The 23463-nt window shown below is 34.7% G+C and overlaps 4 protein-coding genes and 1 pseudogene across 5 annotated transcripts; 3 read left to right on the top strand and 2 right to left on the bottom strand.

The window, feature by feature from the left end:
* The first annotated feature begins 1321 nt into the window (after positions 1–1321).
* LOC18587125 (uncharacterized) lies at positions 1322–4715 on the top strand. 2 transcript variants are annotated; one of them, XM_088802486.1, is made up of 3 exons: positions 1322–1640; positions 1788–4091; positions 4191–4715. In XM_088802486.1, the coding sequence occupies exons 1-3, from the start codon at positions 1376–1378 to the stop codon at positions 4556–4558; spliced, it is 2937 nt and encodes a 978-aa protein (XP_088658612.1). In that variant the 5' UTR covers positions 1322–1375; the 3' UTR covers positions 4559–4715. The 2 variants fall into 2 exon arrangements, with proteins under 2 accessions (XP_088658612.1, XP_017984793.2); XM_018129304.2 differs by having other exon boundaries at positions 1322–4091.
* A 966-nt stretch (positions 4716–5681) lies between these two features.
* On the bottom strand, positions 5682–6245 carry LOC18587124 (DNA-directed RNA polymerase V subunit 7 pseudogene; annotated as a pseudogene).
* Positions 6246–6648: 403 nt separating this feature from the next.
* Positions 6649–7329, top strand: LOC148760476 (uncharacterized). Its single transcript, XM_088810503.1, has one exon. It carries the CDS (start codon positions 6649–6651, stop codon positions 7327–7329), a length of 681 nt encoding a protein of 226 aa, XP_088666629.1.
* Positions 7330–16194: 8865 nt separating this feature from the next.
* LOC18587121 (uncharacterized) lies at positions 16195–19819 on the top strand. Its single transcript, XM_018128878.2, has 2 exons — positions 16195–19009; positions 19188–19819. The coding sequence occupies exons 1-2, from the start codon at positions 16216–16218 to the stop codon at positions 19562–19564; spliced, it is 3171 nt and encodes a 1056-aa protein (XP_017984367.2). The 5' UTR covers positions 16195–16215; the 3' UTR covers positions 19565–19819.
* Positions 19820–21016: 1197 nt separating this feature from the next.
* On the bottom strand, positions 21017–23433 carry LOC18587120 (DNA-directed RNA polymerase V subunit 7-like). Its single transcript, XM_007010799.3, has 2 exons — positions 23279–23433; positions 21017–21725 (listed from the first exon to the last, which is right to left on the bottom strand). The coding sequence occupies exon 2, from the start codon at positions 21716–21718 to the stop codon at positions 21188–21190; it is 531 nt and encodes a 176-aa protein (XP_007010861.1). The 5' UTR covers positions 21719–21725; positions 23279–23433; the 3' UTR covers positions 21017–21187.
* Positions 23434–23463: the final 30 nt, after the last annotated feature.

Genomic DNA, 23463 nt, shown 5'->3' with positions numbered 1-23463 from the left:
CATAATTTTATAAATCTTATGATATCTATTTTTTACTTTTGAAAATACATATACTCATCTTTATAAGTAAATTTGTCCTTGTGTCAAGCTACTCATGACACCCGCGGTCAAGCCTTGGGTAGAAGTTTTTAGGCTCAACCAGGTTTAAGATATATTAGATTAATAATTATTTAATTTTAGTTTGATTATATATCTAAAAATATTAAAAAATAAATATAAAATGATCTTATAGTATTTTAATAATAGCTATAATTTAACTAATCAAGTATATAGTTTAAATATTTTACAATGAAATTTTATATCAGATTGGCTATACTAATCACGTCAGCAAATTAATATATACTTTTAAATATTTCTCTAACTGTACTGTATGTTTATAATCATATAAGGATTAAACTGATATTTATAATTTTGATTAATAGCAATTAGTTCACAGTTAATAGTAAGAGTTTATTTAACCAAAATAAAAATATAAGGATTAATTGAATGTAATAAAAATATAAAAGTTAATTGACTTTTTTTTATATATTTCAGAGACTTGAGTATAATCCCAATTTTATTTTGTAAAGCTTCCTCTTTATTTGATTTGTTGGAACTCTGGAAACTTCAATCTTTCTCGTTGGAATTGGAGACTTTATTCTTTTGATTCCCCTTTTTGATGTGAGAGCTCTAGAGACTTTATTTTTTAATATCTTTTTCTTTCCTGATTGTGTGTGACAAATAGCTTGAAGGAGCATTATATTTATAATGTTAAGTGAGAGAATTCTATAAAAACTTAAACTCCTTAATATTATCTCTAAGATATTGTACTTTAATTAGAAATAAATATGATAACTCATAGGCAAAATTTAATTGGATGGTCCATGATGCCTTGAAATTGTATTGGCCTAATGATGTGTCATTATATACTTATTACCAAATGGTATAAAAATATTCAATTAATTAGTTTAAAAACAATAAAGAATTTTAGTTGGTCTCTATATAAAATTGAAAGAAAATTTTGAAGGACATGTGGCAATTTTTAAATGGCTGAAATTGTTTTCATTCTACAATTACCCCCAAGACTTTTGAGTCTTGAAACGTAATTTTCTGTTGGCGTCGAAATTTCTTCAGACCAATCAAAGAATTGAACCAAAATTTATTTCAAGGGAGTCGAGTCAACTGCCATTATTAGTCCTCAAAATACAGTGGTCTTTTCCTTAATTAACGCAATTCAATTTTTTCTCAATTCCCGTCTTCAACTGCCATTATTCTACTTCATGTTTGGATGTTGACTAGCTACTTACTGAAATGCTCTATATTTTGCATAAATACCTGGCCATTCTACCCAACTAACTTACAACAATTAATCAAAACCCTTTCAACTATTCAAACCATGGCTTCTTTCTTAATACCATTCCAGGTCCTCTTCTTTCTCATGCTTGTGCCACTTCAGTCCTCCAACGTTTTTACTTCTTTAGCAGCTGCTGCACCAGCTAAAGAAGCAGAAACTCTTCTAAAATGGAAAGCTAGCCTTGACAACAGAAGCCCAACTTTCCTCTCGTCGTGGCTTGGAGACAGCCATTGCAACTGGGTCGGAATCACTTGCGACAAGGCTGGAAGCACCACCAATCTAAGCCTTCCAAATTATGGCTTCAGAGGTACACTTCATCTTCTCAATTCCTTTTCCTTCCCTAACCTGATTGGGCTTCATCTTCCTAATAACGCACTTTATGGGCCCATTCCCTCACACATTGGAAACCTTTCCAAGCTCATATTCCTTGACTTGTCATTCAATAATTTTACAGGAAATATTCCACCTGAAATTTGTTTATTGAAAAGTCTTCAGTGGATTTCCTTAGCAGGAAATAAGATCAGTGGTTCCATTCCCCAAAAAATACAAAGGTTGAGTTCAGTTACAAACATCTTATTCCATGAAAACTATTTAAATGGTTCAATCCCTGCCTCCATCGGAAGCATGCACACTTTAATGAGGCTTGACCTTGGGAGCAACAGACTCACTGGCCCTATACCTGGAGAAGTAGGAATGTTAAGGTCTCTCCTATATCTTGATTTTTCAAGAAACTACCTAATTGGTCCTATTCCAGAATCCATTGGAAATTTAAGCAAGTTGGTGTCGCTTTATCTATATTCCAATAAGCTCTCTGGCTCTCTCCCCGGTGAAGTAGGACAACTTGGATCTCTGTCCGTATTGCAGTTGTTAAACAATAATCTCACCGGTGTCATCCCTGCTTCCATAGGAAACTTGACCAACTTATCTCTTCTATACCTTAAAGATAATATGTTTTCTGGGTCAATCCCTGCTTCAATAGGAAACTTGACGAAGCTTACGATATTAGCCCTTGCCAATAATAATTTGTCAAGTTCCATTCCTCCAACATTTAGCAATCTTACTCATTTGGAATCATTACAATTATCAGACAACCATCTTAGTGGTCAATTACCCGAGAATGTATGCCATGGTGGACGACTCACTTATCTTGCAGTTATGAACAACAATTTGACGGGTCAAATCCCACCAAGCTTGAGAAACTGCAAAAGCTTATACAGAGTTAGGCTTGAAGGAAATCACTTAACAGGAAATCTGTCAGAAGCTTTTGGTGTATATCCAAATTTGAATTTTATTGCATTAAGCAATAACAAGTTCTATGGTGAACTTTCTCCAAAGTGGGGTCAATGCCATAATCTAACAAGCCTACAAATCTCCAATAACAACATTTCTGGAAAGATACCACCTGAGTTGGAACATGCAAATCAATTACAGGAACTCGATCTCTCTTCAAATCATCTAATTGGTGAGATTCCCAAGGAATTGGGATCATTATCATTGATGTTCCGTCTTTTGCTAAGTGGTAACCAACTTTCAGGAAAAATTCCATCAGAGATTGGAGTTCTTTCAAATCTAGCACATCTTAACTTGGCATCAAATAATTTAAGTGGACCAATTCCTAATCAACTTGGAGAGTGCTTGAAGTTATTGATCTTGAATTTGAGCAGGAATAAACTTGGAGAAATCATTCCTTTTTCATTAAGCTACATATATGGTCTGCAAAGTCTAGATTTGAGTCAGAATTTACTTGTTGGAGCAATACCACAACAGCTTGGAAAATTACAAACCTTAGAAATATTGGACCTTTCTCACAATATGCTCAATGGTTCCATCCCGATTGCTTTCAATGGTTTGCTGAGCTTGACGATTGTGAATCTATCCTACAATCAACTAGAAGGCTCTATTCCCAACCTTAAGGCATTTCATGAGGCTTCATTTGATGCCTTAAGAAACAATAAGGGCCTCTGTGGTAATGCCACTGGGTTAATGCCATGTGCGCCTATCACTAGCAACGAAATCAGTCATAAAAAAAGCAGCAGAGTCATCATTTTAGTTGTGCTTCCACTCTTAGGTATTCTGCTTCTGATATTTACCTTGGCTGGAGGTTTCCTTATTCTTCGTCGAAAGATTCGAACTAGAAAATCTGAGTCAAGGGAGGCACAACTTGGAGATATTTTCACAGTATTGGGATATGATGGAAGAATAGTCTATGAGAACATTCTTGAAGCCACAGAAGATTTCAGCTCTAACCATTGCATTGGTTCAGGAGGATATGGAAATGTTTATAAAGCTGTGCTACCAACTGGTCAGGTGGTTGCCGTCAAGAAACTTCATCAACATGAAGATAGCATGCTCATCAACAACTTGAAAGCCTTTGAAAGTGAGATTCGTGCTTTAACAGAAACAAGGCATCGTAACATTGTGAAGCTACATGGTTTTTGTTCACATTCAAAGCACTCATTTCTGGTTTATGAGTTTGTGGAAAGAGGAAGTTTGAGAATGATCTTAAGCAACAATCAAGAGGCAGAAGTGTTGGATTGGAATAAAAGGCTCAATGTTGTCAAAGGATTGGCCAACGCTTTGTCTTATATGCATCACGACCATTCACCACCTATAATTCATCGAGACATTTCCAGCAACAATGTTCTCTTGGATTTGGAGTATGAGGCTCATGTCTCAGATTTTGGCACAGCTAGGCTTTTAAAGCCAGACTCCTCCAACTGGACCTCATTTGCAGGCACCATCGGGTACACAGCTCCAGGTATATGTGTAATTTCCTTCATCTTAAAAAAATAGAAGCAATGCAACATATAATTAGTGCCTTGGTAATGGATTTAACTTTCGCAATTTCTTTATGCAGAGTTGGCTTATACGATGAAAGTAGATGAGAAATGCGATGTCTACAGTTTTGGGATGCTAACAATGGAAATTCTTATGGGGAGGCATCCTGGTGATCTAATTTCATGTTTGTCCTCATCACCGTTGGCACCAGAAGCAAACGACCAACAGATTTTACTGAAAGACGTGATAGACCAACGTCTCTCACCACCAGTCAAACAAGTTGCAGAGGATGTTGTCTTCGCTACAAAACTAGCATTTGCATGCGTGAATGGCAACCCCAAATTTCGGCCAACCATGGGACAGGTTGCTCAAGCCTTTACCTGTCCATCGCCTCAATTGCCCAAGCCTTTCTCAACAACAAAGTTGGGAGAATTGTTTGGTGACTAATAATTTGGATGTTGAGGATATATAGTAACATTCGGTACTTGTATTTGCTTATCAATTCACCTTTTCTTCCAGCATAAACTATTTCTCTTCAATTTGTACTAAAATATTTAAGCACTCTAATAATAGTTTGATAGTAAGTTGTTACCAAGTTCAGGAATTTTATCTCTGTGAATATCAATTGTTCTAATTAGTAAGTTTAGTTAGTTAGGAATTTACATTTTAATTGGGGCATCAAATTGACTCCGGAACGATTGATTATTTATTTTTAAAAGAAAATTATCCATATGATCACTAAATTTTAAACAAAGCACATTATAAAAGTTAATATTTTAGTCACTCAATCTAACCATTAATTTTTAAAGATTGTCTGACTTAAACTTTGCCACGTCGGTTAATCTTAGCCATATAATATATCCGTATCAATTCATTTGTCACATAGTATTGTTTATGCAATCCAAATCAATTGAAGTAAAAAAAAAGCACTTTAAACAACTGTTACTTTTCGATAACTGAATAACCTAAAATCAACTTTTATAAACATTAGTGGCTAAAAAGTGGTTTTAAAATTTGATAACCAAAATAAAAATTCTCAAGAAATTAAATAATCAAATAGGTAATTTACTTCATCTTTTACCTAGTTTAATGGTCACATTTGACTATTTTTTCCACCAAAATTTTTTACTTTCCGGTGCGCAGCTCTAGTTTTGTAATTATTCAACACCAAAACCATAAAATTTTCAAGATATTAATTTAGCTTCTGATCTTTGTTATTGTATCCGAAAAGGGTTCCATAATTCCACTTCTCTTTGCAGAGTTGGCTTACACATTCAGCATGACTGAAAAATGTGATGTTTGTAGTTTCTGCATGCTAACACTGGAGATAGCAAATGGCAATCATGTTGCGTGCTAACAAATTATACATAGTCCAAACATCAATATTAGCAAAAAAACACACACACACACACACAAAAGGCAGGAGTTTTAAAATGCTGTACCAAGTATATATCATAAGTTAACTGTAGACTTCAACCACTGAATTTACAATAGCTAGTCGAACAATTTAACATCCAACATTCTCAAAATCAACAAGTTCCTAAGAAAACGGCAAGAAGTGCAACCAAATACATACAAAGGTGAACAGAAGTTATGTTCAAGAAACTGGTCCTAAGTAGTCACCTTCCAAACTAACCAATGCCTGAAATTCTCTCTCTGCCTCCAACCACTTTGTTCCAATCGCAATGAATCGAACAACAACATCCTTCTCAATCTTCGAGTGCTTGTCATTCATGAAGATAGCATTTTCCCCGGGCACATAATGATAGTCAGGCATTTTTAGGTCAGACAGATAGATGTTTTGGACTGGCCCACACCTCAAGAAAACTCCATGTTTCAGTATCTTGTGTACAACCCCTTCCAAAATCTCTCCCCTGAACATCTTGAAGGTGATTCCACTGAAGACAACAGGGAAAAGCACATCCCCTGTGTTCTGTCTAACTTTTCCGTCCCCAATGCTCTCCAGAGTTGTTACAGCAATGAAATATCCAAGATCCTTGGTTGCCTTCTTGCAAGCAAAGTCATCCAATAGGCGTACCACTATAGCCTTTTGGAGCATCAAGCCTTTGGCACCCAAGCTGTCAGCAGGAATTATGACATTCCATGGCAACTGCACCTTGAGAAACATGCTGCTCCTGAACACGGAAATTGAAAATAAAATAATTCCCAACTAATCAACGTCCTTAGAATAAGAAGAAACAGTATATCAATCTTGAAGAAATGAAAAATTTACAAAGGTACCTATGGTTAGTTTAGACCTATCCTGAGACCAAATATGTCAAAACCCAATTTCAACACTCCAAACACAAAAGATTGAGAGAGATCACATTTTAACCACCTACAAATTTACCACATTGTAATGAACATAACCCTATAATGCCCATTTCACATCCCATTTCACATAATCAATAATGCACAACTCCACAAAAACAGATTGCATCAAACCTGGAATCAAACATAAAGCAATAATAAAAAGATAATATCAAAGGAAATTATGGCATTTCCTTCACACCCAATTGAAACATCTAAAACAAAACATGCTGAGCAGATTCAGTAGGCTTGCTGTTGGGCACCACAACACAGTGCAGTTGGGAGCCCTAAAAGAACTGTTAGCTGTAGTTTTTGCATTTGATAAGTTTCGTTCTTATTTGGTTGGCACTAAGGTCATTGTGTATACTGATCATTCTGCCATTAAGTATTTGATTACCAAAAAAGATGCCAAGCTAAGGTTGATTAGATGGATCCTGCTGCTACAAGAGTTTGATTTAGAGATCCGTGATAAAAAGGGAACAGAAAATCAAGTAGCAGACCACCTACCGAGATTGGAGCCTGAACATCAAGGGAAGGAGGAAACCGTCATCAAGGAGACCTTCCCGGATGAGCAAATCCTTCAAGTGAGTAAGAGCTCAACCCCTTGGTATGCGGACTTTGTAAATTATCTGGTGAGCAATATCATTCCCTCTGATTTAAATTTTCACCAGAAAAAGAAGTTTTTGCATGATGTTAAATCTTATGTGTGGGATAATCCTTTCTTGTTTAAGCAGTGTAATGATCAAATTCTGAGAAAATGTGTTCCAGAAGAAGAAGTTCAAAGCGTGCTTCATCATTGCCATTCTTCAGATTATGGAGGGCATTTTGGAGGACTGCTGCCAAAGTTCTCCAATAAGGTTTTGTTGGGAAATTGCGGAATTATCTTTAAAGAATTGCCCAAGATCTAACTCAATCAATAGAATAAAGAAAGAAAGAAATCAAGCACATCCACAAGAACACAAGAATTTACGTGGTTCGGTCTTTTTATGACCTACGTCCACGGGCACAGCAACAGAGAAAAATTCACTAAGAGAAAAATCAGGAGATTACAAGAACAGTCTTAAACTCATAATCCTTATCCCACGTACATCTAAATCACTCTCTCTAAATCTAGGTGATAATTTTTTTTTTAACCCATAGGGTCCTTTTATAGTGCCAAATACAATAACCTTATCCTAATATAATTAGGAATATTATCCTAATAGAATTAGGAATTGTTATTTTAATCTAACTAGATTTAAAGACTATTTTATAAGGTATACTAATTTAATTAGAATTAAACAATCTTAATTAAATCACAATTCAAGATTATCCTAACAAATCTCCACCTTAGGCTTGAATTCACCAAGCTCCACCTTACGAACCAATCTCTGTCGACACCGCCACTGCCCCAATGAGCCTCAAGCACTACGAACACCGATCAAGTCCAAGCAATGCTTGAACTTTATCCCAGAAACTGACTTAGTTAGTATATCTGCCGGATTTTCATCTGTAGCTATTTTCTTTACTACAATGTCACCTTTAGAAATAACCTCTCAAACGAAGTTACACTTGACTTGGATGTGTTTGGTTCTCTCATGAAACATCTGATTTTTAGTCAAATGTATAGCACTTTGACTATCACAAAACACAACTGTTTGTGCTTGTTCAAAACCAAGATCACTAACCAAGCCTTTAAGCCACAAAGCCTCCTTCACTGCCTCGGTCACAGCCATATATTCAGCTTCAGTTGTAGACAAAGCAACGGTTGATTGAAGAATTGCTTTCCAACTGATTGCAGATCCTGAGAGAGTGAACACATACCCCGTTTGAGATCTTCTACTATCTAGATCACCAGCAAAATCTGATTTGTAGAAGCCAACCACATTACGACTAATGTTTGCACCTCCTTCACACACTAAGCCAACTTCAATAGTAACTTTAGGTGTTTTCACAAGCTCCCATGTTTGATCCCAGTGTAGAGACTCAATCTTCTTAGAAGACTCGGCATATATAATTTTCTCATGATAAAAGTAAGGCTCATCAATCTCTACTTCCACAAATAAAACATAAGAATCAAAATCACCATCAATACAAGTAATGCTTCGTTGAGATACCAATTCTTGTACCTTTTGCAATTCTTTCTGGATTTCACTATCATCCTACACTGTCACAAGAGCATTGATTTCAAGCTCCACCTGCTTGCCAACTTCTTGGTCTGATGTGTTTGCAATTCTAGACTTTATCTCACAAAGTAATGCAGACTTGTCAAAGGTAACATCCCGACTCACCATAAACTTGGAGAACTTACAATCAGTACACCACAACCAATAACCCTTCACCCCATATGCATAGCCTAGGAATATGCACTCTGTCGCCCTCAACTCAAGTTTACCATCACTCACATGAACATGAACAGGACAACCAAATACTCTCAATATAAAATAATCAGCGGGCTTACCAGACGAAACTTTCTTGGGAGTCTTAAATTCAATTGCAGTTGATGGAGACCAATTTACCAAGTAGCAAGCCATGTTGATAATTTCTGTCCAGAATACTTTGGTTAGGCCAACATTTGAGAACACGTATTTTGCCCTCTCCAAAAGTATTTTCTTCATCCATTCTACAATATCGTTTTGATATGGTGTTTTGTCGACAGTGCGATGTTTAACGATTTTCTCATTCTTGTAGAATAAACCAAACTCACCTTTGCAAAATTCCAAACCTTTGTTTGTTCGAAAGCTCTCGATCCTTTTCTTAGTCTGTTTCTCGATCAATACCTTCCAATGCAAAAAGGTGGTTAACACTTCACTCATAGCCTTTAGAAGATACGTCCACACCTTTCTTGAAAAATCATTAATAAAGATCCACATGTATAATGATCCACCTTTTGATGCCACCGGAGAAGGATCCCACAAATCTAAATAGATGTAGTTTACTGTACTCCTGGTTTGATGAGTTTTAGTGTTAAATTTCACTCTATGTTGCTCACAGAAATCTAGCTTTCCACTCTTTTGACCACACAACAAACTACGCTTACTTAGTTTTCTAATCCCTCTCTCGCTCATATGACCAAATCTCATATTCCATAAACGTGTTACATCATCTTCAGGATCATTAGATGAGACCACAGAAACAATTTCAATGACTGTGTTTCCCACTAGACAATAAAGGTCACCGGATAACTTGCCCTTCATGATAGTTAAGGCTCCTTTAGATACATTCAAGACACCATCTTGGCCACTATATTTGTAGCCCTTCTTATCTAACAAACTCAAGGATATTAAATTCTTTTTCATGTCAGGGACATGTTTTACCTCAAGTGTTCTTACCATACCATCAAACATCCTGATTCGAATTGTGGCAATTCCAACAATTGAGAGAGAGAAATCATGTCCTAATTGTACAGTGCCCATATTAACAGATTGATAAGTTGTAAACCAATCACGCCTAGGACATATATGAAAGCAACAAGCCGAATCCAATATCCATGTATCCATCAGGTTACAATTAGTAATTGTAAGAACATTATCAGTTTCCTCAAAAGTATCAAAGTCATCTCCAACCACGTTTGCAGTATTCTCAAACTTATTGAACTTTTCATCATCCTTGAATTTGGTACAGTCTTGACGAAAATGCCCTTTCTGACCACAATTCCAGCAAGTTTTCCCTTTTGCTCTAAATTTACCTTTTCTGTCTAAGCCTTTCTCTTTACCTCTACCTCTATTTACAACCAAACCTTCTGTTTGATTTTCATTCCGAATACCACCAACTTTCTTCTTTAATTCCTTGGAATTTAAAGATGCCCTTACATCCTCGAAAGTGAGAGTGTCTCGGCCGTATAGCATAGTATCCACGAAATTTTCATACGATGGAGGCAAAAAACATAAAAGAATTAGGGCTAAGTCTTCATCCTCAATTTTAACATCGATATTCTTTAAATCAAGAATAACTCTATTAAATTCATCAATGTGGGTATTAACGGACGTACTTGAAATTTAAAGATGCCCTTACATCCTCGAAAGTGAGAGTGTCTCGGCCGTATAGCATAGTATCCACGAAATTTTCATACGATGGAGGCAAAGAACATAAAAGAATTAGGGCTAAGTCTTCATCCTCAATTTTAACATCGATATTTTTTAAATCAAGAATAACTCTATTAAATTCATCAATGTGGGTATTAACGGACGTACCTTCACTCATCTTGAGAGTATACAATCGTTGCTTCATATAAAGCCGATTCGTCAGGGACTTGGTCATATAAATACTTTCGAGTTTAAACCACACTGCAGCAGCAGATTCTTCATCCGTGACTTCTCTTAGCACCTCATCAGACAAAGCAAGGAGAATAGCACTATGTGCTTTTTCCATAAGGTCATCTTTCTCACCATCAGATAAATTCGAGGAAAGATGCTCTTTTCCCTTCAGTGCCTTCAACAGTCCTTGTTGCATTAGCAATGCGCGCATCTTAACACGCCACAGGCTAAAATCGTTTCTTCCATTAAACTTTTCAATCTCATACTTGGTCGACGAAGTTACCATACCGAGATTCAGATTGACCCAAGACCTTGAAGCTCTGATACCAGTTTGTTGGGAAATTGCAGAATTATCTTTAAAGAATTGCCCAAGATCTAACCCAATCAATAGAATAAAGAAAGAAAGAAATCAAGCACATCCACAAGAACACAAGAATTTACGTGGTTCGGTCTTTTGATAACCTACGTCCACAGGCACAGCAACAGAGAAAAATTCACTAAGAGAAAAATCAAGAGATTACAAGAACAGTCTCAAACTCATAACCCTTATCCCACGTACACCTAAATCACTCTCTCTAAATCTAGGTGATAATTTTTTTTTTAACCCATAGGGTCCTTTTATAGTGCCAAATACAATAACCTTATCCTAATAGAATTAGGAATATTATCCTAATAGAATTAGGAATTGTTATTCTAATCTAACTAGATTTAAAGACTATTTTATAAGGTATACTAATTTAATTAGAATTAAACAATCTTAATTAAATCATAATTCAAGATTATCCTAACAGGTTTGTATTGCCCTACTTTGTTTAGAGATGCTTATAAGTTTGCTGTGCAATGTGACAGATGCCAAAGAGTGGGCAACATCTCTAGGCGACAAGAAAATAGGAGCAAAGGATGTGGATTCTATACTAATTAACTTATTTCTATCCTTTTTTGGGCAAGTCATTATCACATGGTAATAACGGATACCATTGATAAAGCTTTTCCAAGTGTAGAGAGATTTGTAGACTAAACATTTTTGGACTATTTGAACATGCAAATCTTTTTTCTTTTCACGTAAATCAAGTAAAATAATTAATAAATTCGTCCTTTACATCAAAATTTCTAACAATCTGTACATTTATAATTGTATTGTCATTATCAAAATTCATTGAGGAAGGGAAAATGATGTGGACAACATATCTTAGATATGTTTGAAAGTACATGTGTCAATTTATGAGTTAACTAGTTCACATCTCTACTGCCTTAAATTCATAAATTGACACATGTACTTTCAAAGATGGATTTCTACAAAGTACAAACTACAAAAATAATAAAAACATCCGTACTAACCAGGCTTTTTATCTAGTATTTATAATGATCTAAGTCCAAACATCACTTATCCAATACTTTTTTAAGTCTAAACCGTGATTCTCAAAAGTTTAAACTCAAATTGTTACTACTGATTAATTAGATTATTATATAAATTTCAACAATCACATTCAAATTTGATATGAAATGGATATCACATAAATATCCACAAAAGCAAAATCCTTTGTGAATCAAATTTTAATTAATATATAATTGAATTAAAGACAACTTTAAAATATTTAATGTCTAATGGAATTAGAATATAATTTAATTAAAGTTTAATTTGATAGTAATTAAAAATATTTTAAACTAATTAAATCTCATAATTAATTTTGTAATAAAAGAAAAAAGAGATGAGAAAAAAAGAAAACAACGAAAATTTTGTAATTGCAAACACAACAAAAACTTATAATATAGAAGTAGTGCTAACTATCATAGAAATTAAGTTAATAGGAATGAGACTTTTCTTTTAATATAGTGTTAATTATTATTTTAAAATAGTTGAAAAAAAAAAGGAAGCTTGATATAATGTAATAAGGTAAAATATAGGGATGAGTGATGAGAATGAGAAAATTGACAAAGAGATAAACAAGAGAAGTTGAATATTGTGTTTAATTTTAATTTTATTATTTATTTAAAATTATTAAAAAAATAGATATAAAAAGATTTTATAATATTTTAATAATAAATATAATTTAATTAAATATGTATGTGGAACATATATACGATTCTCTCCTAAATTGTTGAGAATCTCTTATATAAACATACTCCATTTTCCTTGTATAACAACACAATTCAATATACATTTCTCTTCTTGTAAAAGTGACATTAAAGCATTGATACTTTCCTTAAACATGTTTAATCATAGTAAGTCAAGACCATTTTTAAAATAAAATATATGAATTATGTGTGAGAAAAACAATTATGTGAACCATTTTTAAAAATCCCATCTAATAAAATCTGAAAATAGGTTGAAAAAGAAAAATAGTATTTCCATCTTTTTAGTTTTCACTATTGGAATACTCTACATATTTATTATCTCCTAAAATGGTTCAAAGAGAATATTTAATTGTTTTCTATATTTAAGTATGGTAATGTTCTTCATAAATGTAGAACATGCATTTTAATGAATTCAATTGAGAGAATTGAGGTCAAAATCAATTTTCCACTTTAAAAGGGACATTTAAAAGTCTCAAATTTGAATTTAAGTACCGATGACAACTTAAAATATTAAAAATAAATAGAGAAATACTCTAATATCAAATATTACAAAATCGACCCACATCGCGTGACATATTTCATAGTATAAATATTGGGAAAAAAGTAGTACTTAATATTAATTGGGGTGTATCATGTAATGTTTTCTTTCAACTTAAATTAATTTTGTATGAACTTTGAACCTCAATTATTTTAAACGAGGGATAACAATCATTGTTCTGATAACTGTGCTATATAGAGTTATTTTTAAAACATTTTGAAGACTTTAGTAACTAGATCTTTGAGTTTTAGGCTCGAATTTTAATATTTTAAGCGTTTTTCTAATGTAAGTTATATTACTTGTTGAACAGTTAAATTAAGTGGTGTTAGTTTAATTTTACTTTATTTTGTTTTTAATTTATTTTAAGAAGAGTTAATGTTGATTTCTCTCATGGTTTTGTGTAGGATATGTGATGAATAAGGTGAACTTAAGTTATGATAGCATAAGTATGGCGAAAGTGTTACTCACATATGTTGCAGTAATTTAAAGGTAACTTGAGTTACAGAAGTCCAATTGATGTCATTTTTAATTCATTAGAAAGCTAAGAGAATGGGCTACAACTTTCATATTGACCACTTTGCCCAGTTCGGACAAGATCTAGGTGAAAATCACATTCGAAGTTAATAAATAGATGTAATTTTGTACATAAGGCAACAAGGTGACTGAGGTTGCGGCTCTAAGTTACTCATGGCTGCGACACTAAGGAATCTACCACCGCAGCATTGGGAGAACCATGGCTGTGGCACTGAGTTGGAAGGGTGCACCATACAAATGGTAGAGAGAAAACCGCCGCGACCCCAACAGAGGAGCGTTGCGGTGCTACCAAGGCTTGTTACGACACCACGACGCTAAGAATTCAAGGCCATGGCTCCACCACAGTTTTCAAAATTAAAACTTCAACAAAAAAAAATTGAAAAGTATGGCACCTTGCACATATTTAAGAGTCTTTTTTAAAGAATTCAGAGGAAGAGATGATAGCAGCTTTAATTTTCTAGAGAATTGGAGCTATGAATCAATCAAGAATTCAAGAGCAATTGAGAGAGATTCGCAATCAACTAGGCTTCGACATTATTTAGTTATCTACTTTTGTGTTATTCCTACTTTCTTGTTTTGAATTCATGGTTAAATTTTTTTAGATAGTGTTTTATTTAGATATTATGAGCTAATTTGCTTATCTAGGATTATGATGGATTTCAACATATAGTCTGAAAACTTATTTTTCTGTTATTTATCATGAATGAGTATCGTTTTACTTATTCAAATCTGTTCTTAATGTCTTTAATTACCTGATCAACAATTAATTAATTTGCGAATCTAATTGAAACTTGATAGAGAGATTTTGGGTTGGATTAAGATTTGAATAATGTATATTCACGTCACTTAAATGATCTAATTCACGATTCAAGTAAACATACGCCAATTGCCATACGCAGTCAGATTAAAATACTTGCTTAATGAACTTAATTTAATTGATTTCTATTAACATATAGTGAACTAATTAAGTTAGATATTTGTACAAATATCTCAACAGAGATTTGTCCATAGCTTTGGATTCTATATTAGTAAAACTACCAAGGAAAGATAAATAACAAGAAAAGCTTATATTATATAAAGTGTTGAATGAATCCATGACCTTAGGTTTTCAATCTACTACTTTTCTCAACATAATTAGTTTTTGGTAGTTAATTTATTGTTTATTTTTAATTTTGACTTTGATTATTTTCTCAATTTTCGATCAGCTTAAATAAAATTAATTTGTTATATAATTTTAGTACTTAGTGAAACTTTAGAAACAAATCTTTGCGCGAACAATAATCTAGATTTACTGTCTATATTACTTATTTGATATGTATACTTGCATGTGTAAAATCGACAACATTGTTCTAACTATGTATTTGTCATGTGATGTTTTAATTAATTTAGGTTTTCTTTTTAGTAATAAAGGTGTTTCACATTACAACATTAAGAATCTCATGTCTCCAGGAAAAATTAAAACAAATTAAAGCTGATGGAAAAAGGTGTTTCCTTTTTCTCTATTGTCTTTATCAAGACTGTACGTCTTCACGTGAAAATAGTTTCCTTACTTTTAAGAATCTCCAACTCAACACCGTGCTTGACAATTTGGGCTGACTTATCATTTTAAAGATCATGTATTTGAGATATTTTATTTTTTATGTAATTTGTGGTGGTCAAATATTTGTCGTATGATTAAAGCTATCAATGTTCGTTGAATTTGAGCCAGTTTTCCAGCATTGTAAGGTCCAATATAAACTAGAATAATGATAAAACAATTCATTTGCAATTTCACTTAGCTCACTTTATTATTATTTTTATTTTTTTTTTTGGGAAAAGCAAGATGAATGGATATTTCATACAAAGAAGAGGAGACGTGGTTAACAAAAAGTCAAAAAGACCCACATTATATTCCATCAATGCTTTAACTAGTTCAACGGCATTCTTACATCCTGACAGATCTCCTTAGCTGCCAAGGAAGGTAGTGTACATTTCACGCAGAAATGAAAGAGTTTCTATCCCAGCTGACCCGTGTACATTTTCTGCAAAGGAATCAATTTATGTTGAACTTCTTTTAATAATTATATAATCAATTTAGCATATTTTTAGTCATTCAAGCTGCAAACGATTAAAAATGTCTTAAAGCTCTAACCAAGCAGCAGCTACTGCATTGCATATTTTGTGAATCATTGATTTGTTTTAACTAAACATAATTCAACATATCCATAAAAAATTAAATATATAATTGAATTAAAGATAAATTTAAATTAATTAACATCTAATTGAATTAGAATATAATTTAATTATTCTACTTGATGTGGATGTTCCATGGGCACTCACTGATCAATGCTCTATATTTTGCATAAATACCTGGCCGTTCTAGGCAAACTAATTTACAACAGTTAATCAAAATCCTTTCAACTGTGGAAATCATGGCTTCTTTCTTAATACCGTTCCAGGCCCTGTTCTTTCTCATGCTTGTGCCGCCTCAGTCCTCCAATGGTTTTACCTCTTTAGCAGCTGCTGCAGCAGCTAAAGAAGCAGAAACTCTTCTAAAATGGAAAGCTAGCCTTGACAACAAAAGCCAAACTTTGCTCTCTTCGTGGCTTGGAGACACCCACTGCAACTGGGTCGGAATCACTTGCGACAAGGCTGGAAGCATCACCAATCTAAGCCTTCCAAATTATGTAGAAGGCCTCAGAGGTACACTTCATAGTCTCAATTTCTTTTCCCTCCCTAAACTGATGAACCTTCAGCTTTGTAATAACTCACTGTATGGGCCCATTCCGTCACACATTGGAAACCTTTCCAAGCTCATCTTCCTTGACTTGTCATCCAACAATTTTTCAGGGAATATTCCATCTGAAATTTGTTTATTGAAAAGTCTTCAGTGGGTTTCTTTAGTAGGAAATAAGATCAGTGGTTCCATTCCACAAGAAATAGGAAGGCTGAGTTCAGTTTCTGAGATCTATTTCAATCATAACTATCTAAGTGGTCCAATCCCTGCCTCTATTGGAAGCTTGCATAATTTAACCAAGCTTCACCTTGGGAGCAACAGACTCACTGGCCGTATACCAGGAGAAGTAGGAATGTTGAGGTCTCTCCTCTATCTTGATTTTTCAAATAACAGCCTAAGTGGTCCTATCCCAGAATCCATTGGAAATTTAACCAAGTTGGTGCAGCTTTATCTACATCGGAATGAGCTCTCTGGTTCTATCCCGAGCGAAATAGGACAACTTGGATCTTTGTCCGATTTGCAGTTGTCAACTAATAATCTCACAGGTGTCATTCCTGCTTCCATAGGAAACTTGACCAGCTTATCCTATCTTAACCTCAATGGCAATATGTTTTCTGGATCGATACCTCCAGAAGTTGGAATGCTTAAATCTCTCTCCGTACTTGTGCTCGCTAAGAATAATTTCTCTGGTTCAATCCCTGCTTCAATAGGAAACTTGACAAAGCTTACTGTATTATTCCTTATCTACAATAATTTGTCAGGGTCCATTCCTCCAACATTTAGCAATCTTACTCATTTGGAATCATTGCAATTAGGACATAACCATCTCAGTGGTCAATTACCTGAAAATTTATGCAGCAATGGATTACTCGTTAATATTTCAGTTATCAACAACAATTTGATGGGTCAGATCCCAACAAGTTTGAGAGACTGCAAAAGTTTATACAGAGTTAGGCTTGAAGGGAATCACTTGACAGGAAATATATCAGAAGCTTTTGGTGTATATCCAAATTTGAATTATATTGCATTAAGCAATAACTGGTTTTATGGTGAACTTTCTCCAAAGTGGGGGCAATGCCATAATCTGACAAGCCTACAAATCTCCAATAACAATATTTCTGGAAAGATACCACCTGAGTTGGAACATGCAACTCAATTACAGGAACTCGATCTCTCTTTCAATCATCTAATCGGTGAGATTCCCAAGGACTTGGGATCTTTATCATTGATGTTTCGTCTTTTGCTAAGTGGTAACCAACTTTCAGGCAAAATTCCATTAGAGATTGGAGTTCTTTCAAATCTAGAACATCTAAACTTGGCATCAAATGATTTAACTGGACCAATTCCTAATCAACTTGGAGAGTGCTCAAAGTTTTTGAGCTTGAATTTGAGCAGGAATAAACTTGGAGAAAGCATTCCTTTTTCATTAAGCTACATATATGGTTTGCGAAGTCTAGATTTGAGTCAAAATTTGCTTGTTGGAGTGATACCACAACAGCTTGGAAAATTACACACCTTGGAAATATTGGATCTTTCTCACAATATGCTCCGTGGTTCAATCCCGATTGATTTCCATTATTTGCAAAGCTTAACGTTTGTGAATATCTCTTACAATCAATTAGAAGGCCCCATTCCCAACATTAAGGCATTTCATGAGGCTTCATTTGATGGCTTAAGAAACAATAAGGGCCTCTGTGGTAATGCCACTGGATTAATGCCTTGTGCTTCTATCACTAGCAACAAAATGGGTCATAAAAAACGCACTACAGTCACCATTTTAGTTGTACTTTTACCCTTTGGTATTCCGCTTCTGATATTTACCTTGGCTGGAGGTTTCCTTATTCTTCGCCAAAAGATTCGAAACAAAAAATCTGAGTCAAGGGAGGCACAACTTGGAGATATTTTCACAGTATTGGGATTTGATGGAAGAATACTCTATGAGAAAATTATTGAAGCCACAGAAGATTTCAGCTCCAACTATTGCATTGGTTCAGGAAGATATGGAAATGTTTATAAGGCTGTGCTGCCAATGGGTCAGGTGGTTGCTGTCAAGAAACTTCACCAGCATGAAGATAGCATGCTTATCAACAACTTGAAAGCCTTTGAAAGTGAGATTCATGCTTTAACAGAAATAAGGCATCGTAATGTTGTGAAATTACATGGTTTTTGTTCACATTCAAAGCACTCATTTCTGGTTTATGAGTTTATGGAAAGGGGAAGTTTGAGAATGATCTTAAGCAACAATGAAGAGGCAGCAGAATTGGATTGGATTAAGAGGCTCAATGTTGTCAAAGGATTGGCCAACGCTTTGTCTTATATGCATCACGACCATTCACCACCTATAATTCATCGAGACATTTCCAGCAACAATGTTCTCTTGGATTTCGACTATGAGGCTCATGTCTCAGATTTTGGCACAGCTAGGCTTTTAAATCCAGACTCCTCCAACTGGACCTCATTTGCAGGCACCATCGGGTACACAGCTCCAGGTACATGTGTAATTTGGTCATAGTATCATCTACTAAAACATTCATTAAATTTATAGTAGTTTCTTTCTTCTTAAAAAAAAATGGAAGCAGTGGAACATATAATCTATGCCATGGTAATGGTATATAGTATGCTTGTTAGTACTACCTAAATAATGTATGCGTGGATTTCCTTATGCAGAGTTAGCTTATATGATGAAAGTAGATGAGAAATGCGATGTCTACAGTTTTGGGGTGCTAACAATGGAAATTCTTATGGGGAGGCATCCAGGTGATCTGATTTCATGTTTGTCCTCATCACTGTCGGCACCGGAAGCAAACGACCAAAAAATTTTACTACAAGGCGTGATAGACCAACGTCTCTCACCACTCGTAAGACAAGTAGCAAAGGATGTTGTCTTCGCTACAAAACTAGCATTTGCATGCGTGAATGGCAACCCTAAATTTCGGCCAACCATGGGACAGGTTGCTCAAGCCTTGACCCATCCATCACCTCAATTGCCCAAGCCTTTCTCAATGATAGAGTTGGGAGAATTGTTTGGTGGAGTTCCAGGCTGAGATGCTAATAATTGGAGGTTGAGAATATATAATAACATTAGGTATGCCTTTTTGCTTATCAATTTACCTTTTCTTCCAAGAATTTTGTCACTGTGAATATCAATTGGTCTAATTAGTTAGGAATTAATATTTTAATTGGGACACCAGATTGACGCTGGAACGACCAATTTCGTTATAAGCTGCCTGTAAACTTAGCTTGCTATTGAAAGATGAAATGAAGTCATCTGGCGCGGGGTTCTCCTTCTTTTATCTATAGTTGAATTGTTTTATTGTCGAAACTCTCCATTTTTAGGTATTTTTTTATTTAAATTATTTATTTTTAAAGAAAAATTATCCATTTGATCACTAGTTTTAAACAAATCACATAATAAAAAATAATATTTTCATCACTCAATCCAATCATTAATTTTTAAAGACTGTGTTGATATAAGTTTCTTCATGTCAATTAATCTTAATCATGTAATATATTCATATCAATTCATCTGTCACGTGATATTATTTGCTTGATCGAAATCAATTGAAATGAAAAAACCACTTTAAACAACTATTAATTTTCGATAACTGAATAACCTAAACATTAACTTTTATAAACATTAGTGACTAAAACATTACTTCAAAATGCTATAAATAAAATAAAAATTCTCAAAGAGTTAAATTTTTAGCTTTCGGGTGCACAGCTCTAGGTTTGTAATTATTCAACACCAAAAAACAATATAATTTTAGTTTCTGATCTTTGTTATTGTATCCGAAAAGGGCTGGATAATTCTACTTCTCTTTGCGGAGTTAGCTTACACATTCAGAGTGACTGAAAAATGGGATGTTTGTAGTTTCTGCACGCTAACACTAGAGATAATAATGGGAAGGCATCTGGGTTATCTTATTTCGAATTTATCATCTTCATCATCATCACCATCCATGCCAAATGGTCATTGGATGGCAATCCTCAAATGGTCTCTACTACCAAGCTGGCTATCGCATGCTTGCATGGCAATCCTCAATTTCGGCCTACCCTGCGACAAGTTTCTCTTGGCCTTACTGCTCAACAGGATCCCCTACCAAAGCTTTCTCTAAAGGATAAGACTGGGGAATTTGTTAGCTCATGGAGTGCTTTGCAAAAGAGCTAAGCATTTGGATGTTCAAAAAAAGTTGTAGATACCATTTTGAGTGGTCAGCCTCATTGTCAATCAATGAGAGTTAGACCAATTCCCAGCACTCAATGAAGTATACCAAGGTGAACGAGATCCATGCCATCCCCAGGGGTAGAAAAGTGCAGTTAGGGCAAAAGTAGATAGTAAGAAAAATGGACTATCCTCTTAAACAGAGTATTTTTCCTATTGATACAGAGAGGAGATAGCAAATTGTGATCATGTCGTGTGCTAACCAATTATACATAGTCCAAACATCAATATTAGCTAAAAAAAAAAACACACACACACACACACAAGGCAGGAGTTTTCAAATGCTATACCAAGTATATATCATAAGTTAACTGTAGACTTCAACAACTGAATTTACAATAGCTAGTCGAACAATTTAACATCCAACATTCTCAAAATCAGCAAGTTCTTAAGAAAATGGTAAGAAGTGCATCCAAATACATACAAAGGTGAACAAAAGTTATGTTCAAGAAACTGGTCCTAAGTAGTCACCTTCCAAACTCACCAATGCCTGAAATTCTCTCTCTGCCTCCAACCACTTTGTTCCAATCACTATGAATCGAACAACAACATCCTTCTCAATCTTCGAGTGCTTGTCATTCATGAAGATAGCATTTTCCCCAGGCACATAATGATAGTCAGGCATTTTTAGGTGAGACAGATAGATGTTTTGGACTGGCCCACACCTCAAGAAAACTCCATGTTTCAGTATCTTGTGTACAACCCCTTCCAAAATCTCTCCCCTGAACATCTTGAAGGTGATGCCACTGAAGACAACAGGGAAAAGCACATCCCCTGTGTTCTGTCTAACTTTGCCGTCCCCAATGCTCTCCAGAGTTGTTACAGCAATGAAATATCCAAGATCCTTGGTGGCCTTCTTGCAAGCAAAGTCATCCAATAGGTGTACCACTATAGCCTTTTGAAGCATCAAGCCTTTGGCACCCAAGCTGTCAGCAGGAATTATGACATTCCATGGCAACTGCACCTTGAGAAACATTCTGCTTCTGAACACAGGAATTGAAAATAAAATAATTCCCAATTAAATCAATGTCCTTAGAATAAGAAGAAACAGTATATCAATCTTGAAGAAACGAAAAATTGACAAAGGTACCTATGGTTAGTCTAGACCTATCCTGAGAGCAAATATGTTAAAACCCAATTTCAACACTCCAAACACAAGATTGAGAGAGATCACATTTTAACCACCTATAAATTTACCACATTGTAATGAACATAACCCTATAATGCCCATTTCACATCCCATTTCACATAATCAATAATGCTCAACTCCACAAAAACAGATAGCATCAAACCCGGAATCAAATATAAGGCAATAATTAAAAGATAATATCAAAGGAAAATTATGGCATTTCCTTCACACCCAATTGAAACATCTAAAACAAAACATGCTGAGCAGATTCAGTAGGCTTGCTGTTGGGCACCGCAACACGGTGCAGTTGGGAGCCCCTCCAACTGCACTGGAGCACCCCCCCTTTTTACCCCAATCCCATTGGAGCTAGAATGCACCCTTAATGAACCCCAACTCATATGTAAGATCAATTTCCAAAAAGGCATTCAGAATCAAAACCCAAAGCCATGGCAGTTCCTTCCCAAACAAAATTTTTTGGCCAATCTTCACAAAAATTGAATCCTTTTTAAAACAAAATATTCCCAGACAGATTCAGTATGATTAACAAACCCCAACTAGTATCTAAAATATCATTAGTTCATTACATACCCATTAAACAACACTCATGATAATTATGCATAACTCAAGTGAGGGCAATTCTCAGCCTAAATCCACATCCATTCATACTACCAGACTAATCTCGTGACAAAATCCCGAATATAGCATGCTCACCCAAATAACTTTTACTAAAAAACACTTCGCAAAGATGCAATTCAAGAATGAACCAAAAATCTAAACTCCATGTTAACATCATCTTAGCTTCCACAAATTTCATCATAACAAAATTCAAGAACAATCAAGAAAACTCAATATATCATAATCACCTTGTGGTATCATGAATAATAAAAGAAAAAAAAAGACACTTCAAAAACATTTCTTTTATCTATTCAATCAAACAGGCAATACAAGCCAGTCAAACAAAACCCCATTCAAATCATATCCTTCAAACTACAAATGAATACTATTTTTAAACCAACCAAAATTACTAGAATAAAGGTTTCCAGCACTAATCATATGACAAAATTTTAACTACAAAAAATCACATGGCAAAGGTTCAGTACAAGAAAGAACCAAACCATAACTCCATGTAAAGATAATATTCATTCCCAGAAATTTTATCATAAGATATGTTCAAGAAAATTGGAGAAAACCCATAATCCATAATCAAAATGCCATTCCAAAAACAATAATCAAACATGCCAGAAAGACCCAGTAAAGCAAAACCCATTGTGAATCAAAGCTAAGTAAATATAAAATCAATAATATTTTTTCGACCAAAAAAAGTTCGAAAAATAAAATGTAGAACATCAGAATCACAGACAAAACGGAAAATTTAGAGTAAAAGAAAGAATAAGCTTAAGCTTTTACCTGAAATGATGAATTTGAGAGGTAAAGTGAGACAGAGGAAGAAAGGAATGAACATTTTACGAACAAATCAACGGTCGTAAGATAAAAGGTTCAGATCGACGGCCCAGAATCTTTTCCTTGAATGGGTTGTCTAAAAACGCATTGGGCGTTTGGCCGTCGACCTAATTATTTGATTTTACTAAATA

This window comes from Theobroma cacao, chromosome 10 (assembly GCF_053813885.1).
Source record: "Theobroma cacao isolate CCN51 chromosome 10, ASM5381388v1, whole genome shotgun sequence".
Lineage (NCBI taxonomy): Eukaryota > Viridiplantae > Streptophyta > Magnoliopsida > Malvales > Malvaceae > Theobroma > Theobroma cacao.
This window is presented reverse-complemented; position numbering and strand designations above follow the sequence as displayed.